The sequence below is a fragment of the Chiloscyllium plagiosum genome, unplaced genomic scaffold (genome assembly GCF_037043375.1).
Source record: "Chiloscyllium plagiosum isolate Xiang-an unplaced genomic scaffold, Cpla_swu_hap1 HiC_scaffold_19, whole genome shotgun sequence".
NCBI classification, from domain to species: Eukaryota; Metazoa; Chordata; class Chondrichthyes; order Orectolobiformes; family Hemiscylliidae; genus Chiloscyllium; species Chiloscyllium plagiosum.
Window position 1 is genome coordinate 20,353,597 of NW_028270157.1, and position 15,636 is coordinate 20,369,232.

General features: G+C 42.7%; 1 protein-coding gene across 3 annotated transcripts in view; it reads right to left on the reverse strand.

Moving 5' to 3' along the window:
- The window catches only part of utp20 (UTP20 small subunit processome component), a 114,907-nt gene that overhangs the window by 20,583 nt on the left and 78,688 nt on the right, over positions 1–15,636 (reverse strand). For all 3 annotated transcript variants that reach the window (XM_043709794.2, XM_043709795.2, XM_043709793.2), the window contains exons 43-50: positions 15,204–15,360; positions 14,248–14,346; positions 13,226–13,393; positions 11,395–11,561; positions 10,380–10,527; positions 6,997–7,113; positions 4,983–5,153; positions 779–910 (exon numbers count right to left, since the gene is read on the reverse strand). In XM_043709794.2, coding sequence (XP_043565729.2) covers positions 779–910; positions 4,983–5,153; positions 6,997–7,113; positions 10,380–10,527; positions 11,395–11,561; positions 13,226–13,393; positions 14,248–14,346; positions 15,204–15,360 — 1,159 coding nt within the window. The remainder of the gene's footprint in view (positions 1–778; positions 911–4,982; positions 5,154–6,996; positions 7,114–10,379; positions 10,528–11,394; positions 11,562–13,225; positions 13,394–14,247; positions 14,347–15,203; positions 15,361–15,636) is intronic.

Below are 15,636 nucleotides of genomic sequence, written 5' to 3' on the forward strand. Positions count from 1 at the left end.
CTTGCTTCTTACGCTTCAAAAAAATCCAACTCAAACCTACCCTTGCTCACATTCCAGGGTTTATCTTCCCTGAATGCTTTCAACACATTCCTGAATTGAAAAATTCCTTTCCTCATTTTCAAATCCTAATGCCTCGGTCCTACCCTAATCTCTAAATCTTCTTCAGCTCCAGTTGAAGATGGTCCTCTTGACTTGCCCAATTTCACTGGCTCCTTCACTGGCACTGTGCCCTCAGTTGCCCAGACACGGAGCTCTAGAACTTCCTCCTCTCTTTCCTTCCTGAAACTGTTCCTTAAAACTTTTATTTCCAATACCTCAAGTGGCTCAGTATCATATTTTGCCTGATTATTCTCATGGGATGTGTGTTGGGGTATTTAATTCATTCTTTTATAGGATGCGCAGCATTCGCTGCCCATCTCTAAGTGCCCTTGAACTGAGTGTCTTGCTCAGCCATTTCAGAGGCCAGTCAAGAGTCAATTTGAACTGCTGTGGATCTGGAGTCACATGTAGACCAGACCAGGTAAGAATGGCAGATTTCCTTCTCTGAACACTTTGGCTTTTGTGACAACCAATGGTAGCTTTGTGATCACTGTTATGAAGACTGGTTATTGCTTCCAGATTTGATTAATTAATTGAATTTAAATTCTACCAGCTGAGGAGTGGGATTTGAATTCTCATCTTGGATTACGGGTCCAATAGCATTACTACTCTTTATCATCTCTCCAACTGGCTTCAAGGTGCTATAAAAACTCAGGTAGCTGTTGCCTCCTTTACTCACTTTCAGAAGACCAAATGCTGTTGCCTGACGTGATGAGTCATAAATATCTTCCTCAGCATATCCCAACAGAATCTGCAACTGTTTGCCAGTTATCATGTGTCCTGTCATGTTCCTCACGAGGATAGTAATTGACTGTGGAATGATTGAAAACAAAATATTAATACAATCCACCATCGTAATCGCAGATGACAGACTGGGAAAGGGTGCAAACCACTTCCCATCATCAATGATATTGATATTAAAGACTTATAAACCATCAATCTCACTATCTATTTCGTTTGATTCAATACTTACTGTTATTTTAAGAGAACAATTCTTTAAATAGATGCACCCAATCAGCAACACACACAGACTGTACCAGAGCCAGAGCTGGGGCCACAGAGAAACCTACTGAACCAGGACATTGCAGTAAAGGCTGATGTGAACTCACTCACTTGAGCCTGCAAGCAGCTAATCAGAGTCCAGAGCAACTTTCTTTGGCCTCTGCAAATCACACTGGCATCAACATGCCCACTCTGTGTGCTGTAGGCCACATTCAGAGAAATTGACACAAGTTGGCATCGGGATGACCTTTCAATCCACTGGGTGTCTGTCACAACAGTAGCTCTTCACCTGGACCATGGACATTAACTCTCTGTCCTGCATGTTTCCCATATCTTTGAGAAATATTTAATAACTTCTTATTTTAAGTGGCATTCCGGTCTGTGTTGCATTGCCCCCTGGTGGTAAGACACCAACCATTCTGATCATCTTTGAAAACATAATTACTACAGATGCTGGAATCTGTACTGAAAACAACAAATGCTGGAGAATCACAGTGAGTCAGACAACATCCATGGACAGAGCAAGCGAACATTTGGAGTCTAAATGACTCTTCATCAGATCAGGATGGTGAGTGGTTTGGAGTGGCACTTGCATGTGGTGGTGTTCCCTTCTATCTGCTGCCCTTTTCCTTCCAGATAGCCGATGTCACAGGCATGGGAGATAGTGTCGGAGAAGCCTTGGTGAGTTACTGAGGTGCATATTGTAGATGGTAGACACTGCTGCTAGTGTCTCTCGCTGGTGGAAGGGATACTTTGTCCTGGATGGATGTAGAGTTTTCTAGACTCGAAACATTAGCTTGCTCTCTCTCCATGGATACTGTCTAATTCACTGTGATCTCCAGCATTCTTTCAATCTCTGAAAACAAGTTCGATTTCTGACTGAGAACTGTCAGTTATTATTGCCAACGCACTAACTATTGTGGAAGTAAGTTTCTACCAGACGTCCCACAAAATCCATCACATTGAAAACCTCCCTTCAACCTTCTCTGTCACAGAGTATGAGCTGGATGCACTGCTTGTCACAGGGTTATTGGGATAGAGTTCAAGATTTTGACCCAGCGACACTGAAATAACAAAGACACATTTCCAAGTCAGGACGATGAGTGGCTTAGAGGGTAACTTGCCGAAGGTAGTGTTCCCATGTATCTGCTGCTCTTTATCCTCTTGGTGATTGAGGTCATGAGTCTGGATGATGCTGCTGAAGGAGCAATGGTTCATTTCAGCAACACAGCTATGAAATGATAGACACTGCTGCCAGAATGCACCTGCAATGGAGGAAGTGACTGGTAAAGGTGAAGGGTGTGATACCAATCAAGCAGGCTGCTTTGTCTTTGATAATGTTGACAGGCTTTTGAGTGTTGTTGGAGCTGCACTCATCCAGACAAATTGGGATTATTCCATCACGCTCCTGACTTCTGACTTAGAGAGAGTGGACTGGAGGCCTGTGACCAGTAGTGTGCCACAAAGATCGGTGCTGGGTCCATTGTTTTTCGTCATTTATATAAATTATTTGGATGTGAATGTAGGAGGTACAGTTAGTAAGTTTGCAGATGACACCAAAATTGGAGGTGCAGCGGATAGCGAAGAAAGTTACCTCAGATTACAACAGGATCTTGGTCAGATGGGCCAATGGGCTGAGGAGTGGCAGATGAAGTTTAATTTAGATAAATGTGAAGTGCTACATTTTGGAAACGCAAATCAAAGCAGGACTTATACACTAAATGGTAAGGGAATGTTGCTGAACAAAGAGACCTTGGAGTGCAGGTTCATAGTTCCTTGAAAGTGGAGGCTCAGGCAGATAGGATAGTGAAGGCGGCGTTTGGTATGCTTTCCTTTACTGGTCAGAGTATTGAGTACAGGAGTTGGAAGGTCATATTGCAGCTGTACATGACATTGGTTAGGCCACTTTTGGAATATTGTGTACAATTCTGGTCTCCCCCCTGCTGAAAGAATATTGTGAAACTTGAAAGGGTTCAGAAAAGATTTACAAGAATGTTGCCAGCTTTAGAGGATTTGAGCTACAGGGAGAGGCTAAAAAGGCTGGGGCTGTTTTCCCTGGAGTGATAGAGGCTGAGGGGTCACCTTATAGTGGTTTATAAAATCATGAGGGGCATGGATAGACCAAGTCTTTTCCTTTCTGGGATGGGGGAGCCCAGAACTAGAGGGCATAGGTTTAGGGTCAGAGGGGAAAAATCTAAAAAGGACCTGAGGGGCAACTCTTTCATGCAGAGGGTGCTGCATGTTTGGAATGAGCTGCTAAAGGAAGTGGTGGCGACTGGTACAATTAAAACACCCACCTGGATGGGTATATGAATAGGAAGGGTTTAGAGGGATATGGGCCAAGTGCTGGCAAAAGGGACTAGATTAGGTTAGGATATCTGGTTGGCATAGACAAGTCAGACTGAAGGATCTGTTTTTGGGCTGTACATCTCTAAGACTATGACTCTATGGCAGGCTCTGGGGAGTTAGGAGGTAGAGGCCTAGGTTGGCTTTGCAGAAGTATGGTAATGGGTTCAATCATCACACCTTATAAACTGTCAGTTTGATGAAGAGATCAATCAAGGTGAGGTGTGGTCCTTCAAGTCACCAGGTAGAGGTGGACAATTATCACCATCAGCAGCTAGTGAAACAATCCTGCTCAGCTGGCTGATGGAGTATCTCATCCACGAGCACGAGACACTAGCAGCAGTGTGCAACATCTACAATATGCACCTCAGCAATGCACCAAGGTCCCTCCAACAGGACCTTCCGTGCCTGTGACCTGACTATCTAGAAGAACAAGGGCAGCAGAGAGCAACACCACCACCTGCAAGAGTCCCTCCAAGCCACTCACCATCCTGACCTGAAAATATATTGCTGCTCCTCGATTGTCAGTGGATCAAAATCCTGAAGCTAGTGCCATTATGGGTCTACCTTACACCACTTGGACTCAGCATTTTTACAAAGCAGTCAAGATTAGAGTGGTGTGGGAAATGCACAGCAGATCAGGTAGAATCCAAGGAGCAGGAAAATCGACGTTTCAGGCAGGAGCCCTTCATCAGAATTCACGGCAATTTTCCTGCTCCTCGAATGCTGCCTGACCTGCTGTGCTTTTCCAGCACCACTCTAATCTAGACTCTAATCTTCAGCATCTGCAGCACCCACTTTCGCCCGTTTTAAGAAAGCAGCTCACTACTGCCGTCTTGAGGGCAACTAAGGATGGGCAATGAATGCTGAACAATGAGTGAATAAATAAATTTCAGCACAAAAAAAAATTACATTCAAGCCTCATAAAATACTGCATAGGTATGACCAAGACTGGATTCCAGACTTTAGAAAGTACGACAAGCATACTTGACATAAAAAGGTATTTTAACTGACATAATTCAGTCACACGGGGGAGATGGGAAAAGCAAGGATTGTTCTCCTTAGTTAGAAGTCACACAACACCAGGTTATAGTCCAACAGGTTTATTTGAAATCACAAGCTTTCAGAGCACTGCTCCTTTGTCAGGTGAAGGAGCAACACTTCGAAAGCTTGCGATTTCAAATAAACCTGTTAGACCTTAACTTGGTGTCATGCGACCTCTGACTTTGTCCAACCCGGTCCACATGTTCTCCTTCAAACGGAGAAGCTCAGGAGATCCAACAGTAATGATCCATCAATGAGGTGTTGGATGAAATCAACTAGGAGGAGATGAAGGGCTGATAAAGGGTTTCTCCTGCCCCTCGGATGCTGCCTGACCAGCTGTGCTTTACCAGCACCACACTCTTCAACTCTGATCTCTAGATCAGCAGTCCTCACTTTCTCTTGGGAGAAGGATATTCCAATGGCTGCAGGATAATAACTTAAAATGACTGGCACAACCACCGGAAGGTGATGTTAATGATTTAAACTGTTACCTTGAAACAATTCACCACCAGGTGGAAGTTGTCTCCCCTCCCTGCTCCAGCCCTCGCATAATCCTTCAGTAACACAAAAAGTTGCTGGGTCAGCTGATCAGCCAGGGTTTCCGTGGACACCAATGGGAATTTCAATATCCAGGTGAGGCACTGCAAGGCAGAAATGATCACCTGTAGACAAAAAGAAGTGACACCTCAGCAATTAATGTTCATGCAGAAACCCCAACAACATATGCAACAACACACCCAGCGCACTGAATGTGCAAGCAATAATGTCAATTTCACTGATGGAACCTTAGTAAACCATGCCTATCCTGTCCACATTATTACAATGCTGGAAGGAAATATCAAATTACCTTTTTCAAGTGATTTCCAGCTGAGATGCACTTTTAGGATATGAATGTGTCTTCCTATAAACAAAATGTTAACTCTGCTGTGTAAAGACTTTAGAGGGCCTTTCATTACTGAACTTTACAACTAATGAACCATGTTTGATGTGTTAAAGGAGGAAACATGTGAACCAGTTCACACACAGATAACTCCCATAAACAGCAATGCAACGTGTGATCATACAATTGGCTTTAGGGTGATGGTGGATGAGGGGTGCACCAGCAAGAACTTATCTGGCTCTTCTTTGAGATAATGCTGTTTGATCCCTTTGCATTCACCCGGGAGGGGAGAGAGAAAGCCAACACCTCTGACAGTGCAGCAGTCTTTCAGTACTGCCATCAGGATCAGTCAGCATAAATCTGTGTTCTTATAAAATCTACACATGAATGTTCTGCTGAATGAAAAATACTTATCAAACAGAGGAAATAAACAATACAGAAACAGATCACTTCAGCTGATTTCTTCTTCTTACAGGTCTGCAGTGGAGAGCAGAGACTGGGTGTCAATGAAGGTTCTGACGGCTGGTGTCCTTCTCACCACCAGCCAAGCAATGCATTGGTGCTTGTTGGAAAGTTCTGGCCATGAGGCATTCTGCCAAATAACTCAGACAGTCTGCTCAAGAAACCACCCAACAGGATCAACTCTCTCCTGTATGGTCTGGAGTATTCTATGCACACCTCCTTTCCCCTTGACTTTCCCACTAGTGTGCAAGAGACTCAAAGAGGGGTTTCACGGCACTCCTTTTTGACTGCCTGAATATTCTCTGGGGTTGTTTCATATTCAGCTTCCACATACTCTTGCCGGCCCGCTGGTCATCCTGTAGGTGACAGTCAGCCAGCAGGAGGCAGCGGTCAGAGAAAACACCAGTTTGACATTGGTGTATCTGACCGAGAACACACCGGACACAAACAGGAAATCTATCCTGGAGTGGTTAGGCCCGTCTATCATTGACCAGGTGTATCTACACTGCACTTGGTGCCTTCACCAGAAATCTGGATGTGGCGTCCTGTTTCTCTCGAAACAGCTGCAGTGGAGGTTGGGGGTTTCTGGGGGGGGGGGGGGTGAATTGAGTATATCTTCACAATTTAAAAAATTCTGATTTTTACAGATGCTCATGTTTAGCTCTTCTTCAAAATCCTCTTTCTAAATCTTCAATACCTTACTCTCTTTTGTATCAACTTTGTTTCCCCTCAAACGTATGTTATGTACCTCAACCACTCCCTGGGAGAGAGAGCTCCCAATTGTCACCACTCTCCAAAAACTGAAGAAGTTCCTCATGTATTCCTAACTGGATTTATTGGTGACTATCTTTCTTGACTCTCGATATTGTTCTGCCTTAAAATTGAAAAAAATCACCATGCCACACAGAATTTGTGTAATTTTATGCAGGGAAGCTTTTCCTCACTGAAAGGATTTTTAATTTTTTTTAATATTGCAGTCTAAAATATTTAAACCATTATAAAGAAAACCTAAATAATGAGAATTTGAAAAAAAACTTTCACAGCAAAGTTGCTAGCTGGAACAGTATTACTAGCCCATCTTCAATAACAATAGTCTACTTAGTTTGTCGATTTGAATGTTATACATCAGAATGTAAAGCTGTAAAGATGTAGACGGTGCTCACCTTTACATGCATGGACTGGAGGCAGTCAATCAATAGCTGCACAAATGGGTCAAGCATTCCCAAAATGTGTTCTTCTGAAGAATTCACCTTCGATCTCTTCAAGCTCATATGCAACAACTGGGAGAAGATTAACAAAAAAAAACTTGTGTACAGCTGTTTCATATAAACAAAATGGTAAGCCCATCTTTACACCACAAACACATATGAAAGCACCCAGACTACAAAGATTTCTACAGAACGCAGTGTCTGTTGACAACCACAATGGGCGTGAGACTGGAGTCATGTATTGGCCCATGTGAAATAAGAACAGTGAGTGCACCAGATGGGTAACACTGGAGCCATTGGGTCCATCTCCCCCAACAAGCTGGAAGATTTCAAGGTTGTTTGTAGCCTGGCACCAGTAAAACAATCCAATTTACTGATTTCCATTTTCACACTTCAGCACACCACCCAAGAATTACAATTCCACCCAACAAACGTTAGTCTGCTCAAGCAGCACCCAACTTACAGCTGTTGATGCTGCACTGTGTACCATTGACAGCAAGTACCAGAGCAATCCTCCAAGAATAATTCAATAATCCTTTTAGCATCTGGAATAGGAGGGAGCCGATCAACTCCTGTAGTATAATTCAGGGCTGATCCATATTTCCACTCCATTCACTTGGTGTGATTCCATAATCCTTAAAACCCTTGCCCAACAAAAATCCATAAACTCCAAATTTTTATTTGCATGCCTCCACCATCCTCTGATTTACAATTTGGCTGGAGATTAGTAATTTTTTTTCATATAAAGTATGCAAACCTGTGAGACCTCAGCTACCTACTAAGAAAATAAAGCCACAAGGATCCACTGCTTTGAATGAGCAACAATAAACATTACTAAACAAAGTTAGGAGAGAAACAAAACAATCTACAATGTAAATGCAACTTATACTCTAACGTCCAGAAGTAACAGGAGGTAAGTATGGGCAATGGACTAACAGTGGTCAAACACCCCGCAGAACAGATGAAATAGCCAAGATAGATTCCACAGATTTTTTCAGAAACCCACCTAGTCTGTAGGTCTCCAAATCACATTAAAATTTCAAAAGAAATTTCAATTCTTCACCACCAAAAGTTTATCTAAATTCAGAACTTCATTGAAAGCCACTCCGTCGTGGACTGCTTCAATACTTGTTCATGTTCTGGTACATCAAGCTCCTTTCCTGGGTCAACCAAGATTCTGGATTCTTCAAACTGCACTCTTAGGCACAATTCCAGATTGTCTGCAGACAGGTCGTTGCCAATTAGACTGTAATCCCCATGGGATTCTCAAAGTTCCAATCATGCTCAGCTCCCAGGACTTTTCAAGTCCCAGCCATAACACTTAGTAGCAACTAATGACTCCTAGAGCTTTACTGAGTCCTAATTCTTCAGCGCCTACTTACAGCAGCGCCCTTTTTAGGATAGAGGCGTGACTCTTTGAAGCTGACCATCTAATTCTGCTTCCCCAAGACTCCTCATCAATCCTACCTACACGGAGCTGTCAAATGGATCCTGGGACGTTCTCCTGAACCCTAACTAAACAAAGCCAGTGCCTTTCAATCGCCTTGTCATCAGTACAGCTAACAGCACCATTGTTCCAACATGGAGTCTATTCCATTACTTTTATCCAATTGACTCCAACTATCAGTGACCACAGAATTGTTCTAGGTGACCTATCGAAAATCTCACAACCAGCCCCACCCTTATTCCAAGGAAGTATTGCACGGAGTAATCATAATAACCTGAATGCTCCAATTTCCCCAGCTAACTTCCTGCCAACTGCAGTCAGCCAAGAACGCCAGATCATAAATGGATACAAGCAACCTGGACTTCCTTCACATCAACTACTCTGGCAAATGTGCAATCATCATAACCGACTCAATTTAATCACCCCTGAATTTTCTAAAGCCTAGCATGTACATAGAGTCCTAGTGATGTAGAGCACAGAAAAAGACAATTCAATCCAACTCATCCATGCTGACCAGATATCCTAAATTAATCCAGTCCCATTTAACAGCATTTTGCCCAGATCACTCTAAACCCTTCCTTTCATATATCCATCCAGACACCTTTTAAATGTTGTAGCTATAATACCTCCACCACTTCTTCAGGCAGCTCATTTCATACACACAGTACCCTCTGCATGAAAACATTGCCCATTAGGTCCCTTTTAAATCTTTCCCTTCTCGTCCTAAACTTATGCCGTCTAGTTTTGAATTTCCCTACCCTGGGGAGAAGACAATGGCTATTCAGCCTATCCATACCCCTCAAGATTTTATAAACTTCTACAAGGTCATCCCTCACCCTTCGATGATCCAGGGAAAACAGCCTCAGCCTCTCCCTGTAGCTCAAACCCTCCAACCCTGGCAACATCCTTGTAGATCTTTTCTGAACCCGTTCAAGTTTCACAACATCCTTCCAAAGCAGGGAGACCAGGATTGCATGCAGTATTCCAAAAGTGACCTAACTAATGCCCTGTACAGCTGCAACATGACTTCCCAACTCCTATACTCAATGCACTGACCAATAAAGATAAGCGCACCAAATACCTTCGTCGCTATCCTATCTACCTGCAAGTCCATTTTCAATGAACTATGAACTTGCACTCCAAGGTCTCTTTGTTCTGCAACACTTCCCAGCACTTTACCCTGATATGCCTTTCCAAAATGGAGCATCTCATATTTATCTAAGTTAAACAAGCCTTGTCTTCCCAACCACTGCTCTTACATTAATCCTTACAGCCTCAGTATAATTCCAAACATTATCCTTTGCCTTTCCAAGTACTCCAGCACCTAAGCCCCATGACCACTACAACATGAAGGATCATCACCACCAAGCCTGACTTGAACATATGCTCTTATTCCTTTGTCCCAGTTGAGTCAAACTTTTGGAAATGTGCTGCCTGACCTCACTGTGTAAACAATATTAGAAGGATTACAATAGCTTGAGAAAGTCTATATCACATCCTCAGAGTAAGTTGGGATAGGCAAAATGTGTGGCCTTGCAATCATTGGCAAATTAAAAAAGCAAAGAGGAATTGTAGGTTTTTCAAAGGCCATTGTGAACGATCATATCCCTAAACACATGTACACCCTGCCCCACTCTCCATCCTGACTTTGAAATAAATCACCTGTCCCTCGGTGACCTTGGGTCAAATCCTGGAACACCATTGTGGGTGAACCCACAGCAAATGGACTCCAACTGTCCAAGAAAGCAGCTCACCACCACCACCACCTTCTCAACAGCAACAAGGGACAGGCAATAAATGGCCCAGTCAGCAACACCTGTAACCCTGTGTCCAAACAGAAAAATAAGGCATTTCAGAAATCAATGAATGAGCAGAAACTCTGATCACTTACCCTCAACCCGGTATTGACCAGAATGTGCATGTTGGTCTTGGTGCTGGTAGCTGCTTTCTCACCCGTACGGCTTGGGGTGGGGGGCAGCAAGAGGCAACTCTGGGGCTTCAGTCCAACACGGGATGCTTCAGGTTTCTTGTGTTGACCTCTTTAAAGTGACAAGTGGCAGCATTATAAAGAAACAGAGAATGCAGCACAGAAACAGGCCATTCGACCGAACAGGCCCGTGCTCCAGATAAGCCTCCTCCCATCTCACCCCATCAGGCACCTTTCTTTCGCCCTCATGCAGTTACTTAACTTCTCTTTAAGGACATCCATGCCATTTACCTCAATCCAGCCCACACAATAGTGCATTCCACATTCCCACCACGAACCACCAACCAACATCTACCAAAACCAGCTGGATAAAACATCGACTCATGAAATACACAGAAGTTCAGGGATGGGTTTAACTAGTGAGTTGTGGGCTGACTGATCATATTCTGGTTAACTTTTGCTGCAGTTACAATTTAAGATTGTTGGGTACTGTACAAACGCAGGTCCCCAGCTGCGGCACAGACTAAACCTTGCACTGTCGGTGCTAGCTGAAGAGTGGGAAATCCCCAGGACCCCTAATATTCCAAACCAGGTTTTACGCAGTGATACCGAAAAGCTAACCAAATGTTTAGGAGCAAAAACAATTACTTAGTTCAGAACATTGGTTGCAAAGACTTGAGTAAATAATTCTTCAAAGGTGCAGTGCTACAGGATGGGGGACTAAAAGGAAAGGCTTAACAGAGAAGCCATTCAGAATGTGGAAATCTTTGCCTCAGGGAGTGACTGAGGCAGAGATCATTTGGTCTTGTGAACTGGATAAATAACTGAAACGGGGGAAAGGTACAGAAGCAGAGGGTTAAGTCTTTGATTACTCACAACCAATACCAGATTCTACCTGATCAGTGGAAAATACTGTCTCAATATAAATTTTAATCTGCCGTACTTCAGTAAATAGTAATCCAAATGAATGACTGCTCACTTGGTTCTCTGTGTCATCAATGGCAAGCTCTCTGTCACCAGGCCGTGGCTTAATAAGAGGATGGAGTCAGCCGTCATTTCCTTATTCAGTAACAGACCAGTCACAATGCGACGAAATGCTTCTTGAACCTTGCAAGCTTGCTTAAGGATGGTTATACTCTCTAATATCTGAAAATGTAAAATGGCACTTAACCAGACTGCACCAATAGCAGCTTCCAATTATGTCACATCTACACTGTCATAAAATTCCCCCACGTGCTCCATAGGAACACAGAAAACAATGGAGGACAATTGGAAAACTTGCCTTCATTAGTTGAGGCACAGAATATCAGAGCATGGAGGTACAGCATTAGGTCACTGCTGGAGTACTGCATGCAGTTCTGGTCACTGCATTATAGAGAGGACTTGATTGCACTAGACATTGCACAGGAGATTTCTCGGAATGCTGCCTGCGCTGGAGTGCTGGAGTTATGAGGAAAGACTGGATAGGCTGTGTCTGTTTTCCTTGAAGAAGCAAAAGTTGAGAGGGAATCTGATGGAGGCAAATAAGGTTATGAGGGTGGATAGGAAGGCTTTTTCTTTATTTATAGAGGGGCCAATACCATTGGGGCACAGATTTATGTTAAGAGGTAGAGGTGAAGAGGACAGCTGAGGAGCAAGCTTTTCACCCAATTGGTGGTAACTTGGAAATCACTGTCTGGAAAAGTGGTTGAGTGCCCTATTTAGATAATTACAAGGGGTTGGTTAGCTCGGTTGGCTAGACAGCAGGTTTATGATGCAGAGTGATTGGAACAGCATGGGTTCAATTCCCACTCTGGCTGAGGTTACCACAAAGACCCTCCTTCTCAACCTCTCCCCTTGCCTGAATTCTGCCAGTTCTTAGATTAAACCATTCCCCAGTTGTCTCTCCCTCTAATGAGTGAGCAACCCTATGGTTTGATAGGATGATGATGACTTTACCTTTTAGATATTTAATTACATTGCCATTGGCCCCAGGGTTTTGGAGCAAGAACTGGTAAATGGAATTAATAGATCTTTGTAGACTGGCCAGGACAAGATGGGGCTAATAGCCATCTTCTGTGCTGTAGATGTTTATCATCTATGAAACTAATTTTCTTGGTCTACTGGCAAATCAGTTGGCAGCATCTGTTACCCAATCCTAAGTGCCTTGACAGGGAGTGTCTTTCTCAGACATTTCTGAGGGCCGTTAAGAAACATCCACATTCCTGCGGTTCTGGAGCCACATGTCGGCCAGCCTGGGTAAGGATGTTGCTGTTGAAGACCCACAGTATGCAATCACTTAAACATCACTTAAGCCAACTGTCTCACTTTTTTAAAAAACCCTTGAAAATTTGCTTCTTGTTTCAGTTTTAATAAACTGCATACTAAGTTCATAATTATTTAAAACATCTTTACTGATCCTGAGATATCATTATAAATTTGTTGAATGTCAGATTCTTCCATTATGACAACAAAAATCCATATATTTTTGAAGTATTAAAACTGTTTAACATGTTTACTGACAATCTTTTAGCCATTTTAATCCTACATGGATCTCCCTATCATTTATTTCACTATCTGTAATTGTTTTAAAATAAAAAGGGGTTTTGGTGGCTTGGACTCGCTGGTTTGCTGTGAAAGTCCTTCATTACAATTGGCTGCTTAACCTGCCTCAATGTTGTTGGACACCTGGAGATCTACTTGACTTGGCAGCAGATTCGGAATGGTGCCAGGAAAAAGGGAACACAAGTGCTTTAGAGATTGCTAGGTCTTTGTGGTCAGCTTTCTTGAAAGTTAATGGCACGTATTACTGAATGGGGCATTGACTTCACCTCTTTAAGTGGAAGGATCAGCTTAGTAACTTGTGCCCTTCCCACAAACCGAGCCAGAATCTGATAGGAGTCGTAGCTCTTGCTTGACCTCGCTTCCATCACTTTGCTTATAATTCCTTTCACTTCTTTCTCTTCTGCAATTTCACCAAACAGTTCATGGTTAAAAATCTAGAGAGAGAGAGAGAGAGAGAGAGAAAGAGAATTATTTTGCACTGATAAGTTTGTTACAATTCAGTATAATATTATTTTTAATTAATAGCATCACCAAGAAATAGATAAATATTTCAAGAAACAAGATTCAAAGGACATTGGTGGAAAGGGGTAATGGAGCTTAGAATCAGCACCAGAATAACGAACTGAACACTGTCATCTTATAAAAATAGACTTGTTATAATTAGGACTGATTCTTAAGGAGGAGGTGTACAGTCGGTAGCATTTCACCCAGTTAATAAATTATGGTTCTAGTCCCAGACCAGATATTCGAGCCACGATCAATGCTGAGACTTAGAGGGTTCTTGTGGCACGTTGGTAGCATCCATACCTTTCAGCCAGGAGACCCAGGTTCAAGTCTCACATGCTCCAACATTGTGTCATAACATCTGAGTAGGTTGCTTAGAAAATATCCGAGCTGAGACTTCAGTGCAATTCTGAAGGAGGGTTATACTGCCACCGATTTTCACACAGGGAGTTAAATCGAGGCTCACAATGTGTTCTCAAATAAACATAAAATGATCTATTGCGATAAGCACTAGGGTAATCCCTCCTCCTTACATCCTCGTGAAATATCTACTCCTCAAGCAACACCTAAAAGAGATGATCTAGTCATTAATTACATTATTGTTGCAACTCAATTGAGCACAAACTGGCTACTGCTCTTTGTCTACATTACAACAAAAAGAATTGCTTCACTGCTTCTAAAGCACTTTCCGATATTCGGAGGGTGAAAAGGATGGGTTTTGTTTCCTTCTTTTGTAAACAATGGATCTGTAAATCATTAATCATTTCAGACAGTAAACCCTTACCTCAATGAGAATGTCCACACAAGGGTCCAAATCTCCGCTGTTAAGTCTGGGTACGAGACTCTTCAACAGCATATAGACCGTGTAGGTCAAAACATGAACCTAGCAAGGTGATAAAGAGGTGGCTCAGTGAACAGAAACTACCAGAAGCGTTTTGGAACTGGGAGCACATTATCGTGCAATAGTCAACACAAGTGAGAAGTTTAGTAATATCAAGCAAAATTTACTATTTTATCATTCTAATTCTTTTCATTTTCAGCATCTTCCAAAGCAGCGATCTCTTCCACATAGAAGGACAAAGGCAGAAGAAACATGGGAACACTATCTGCAAGTTCCCCTGCAAATCATACATCATTCTGACTTGGAATGACATCACTGAGTCATAATCCTGGAACCTTAACAGTACTGTAGGTGTCCCTACACCCCAAAGATCACAGTGGTTCAAACTAAGAGCTCAAGAACACTTTCCCCACAGCAACTGGGGATAGGTATTAATCGCTGGCCTCACCAGTAACATGTACATCCCAATTAAAAGGAAACTTTGCTGTTAATCTTTGGAAAACCACAAACTGAACTTGCCACATTATCTGGGCAGTCGATTCTTACATGTTGACCTGTCACAGTGAGTGGTTGAGCTGGGTGACAGATACATTTAAGGGCAAGCTAGAGAAAAATAAGGGAGAAATGAAAGTAATAATATGGAAGTAGGTTGAGATGAAGAGGTCTGGAAGTGGTTCATGTGTTGCACAAACAGCAGCATAGAGTTGTCACCCTGAATGACCTGTCCTTGGAGTGCAAAAACAAATACTACGTAAGTGGACAACACACAGGATTGGGCATGTAAGTGGCAAGTAACATTCCCACCACACTAATGCCAGGCAATGGCCATCTCCACCAAGAAAAAAATATAACCATTGCCTGGCCTTGATATTCAATGGCATTCAATTGTAGCAAATTACCTGATAGCCCTTGGTTAAAGCTGACTGCATCTCTTTGAGAAGATACAGAAGGTATTCTGGACCCAGAGTCTCAATGATTTTAGTCAGGGTGTTGCGAGCAACATCGCGGATCTCCTGCGCTTGGTTTCTCAACAGCATACAGACTTTGATGAGGATGCTGCGAACAGGATACAAGAAAGATGTGTGTTAATGTAGCTCCTTTCATGACCTCCTGATGCTTCAATATCCTTTCCAGTCAATGAGACTTAGTTACTGCTATTGCATAGGAAAAATTAGCTGCCAATTTACACACTATATGCTCTAACAAACAAAAGTATTATAACAGTTTTTTTTGTGAACGGGTCATGGGTAAATATAGTCAGGACTTTGGGAATAGTTCTTGAGGTTTTATTCAAAATTGTACCACAGGATCTTCACATCTGACTGAGGGGCT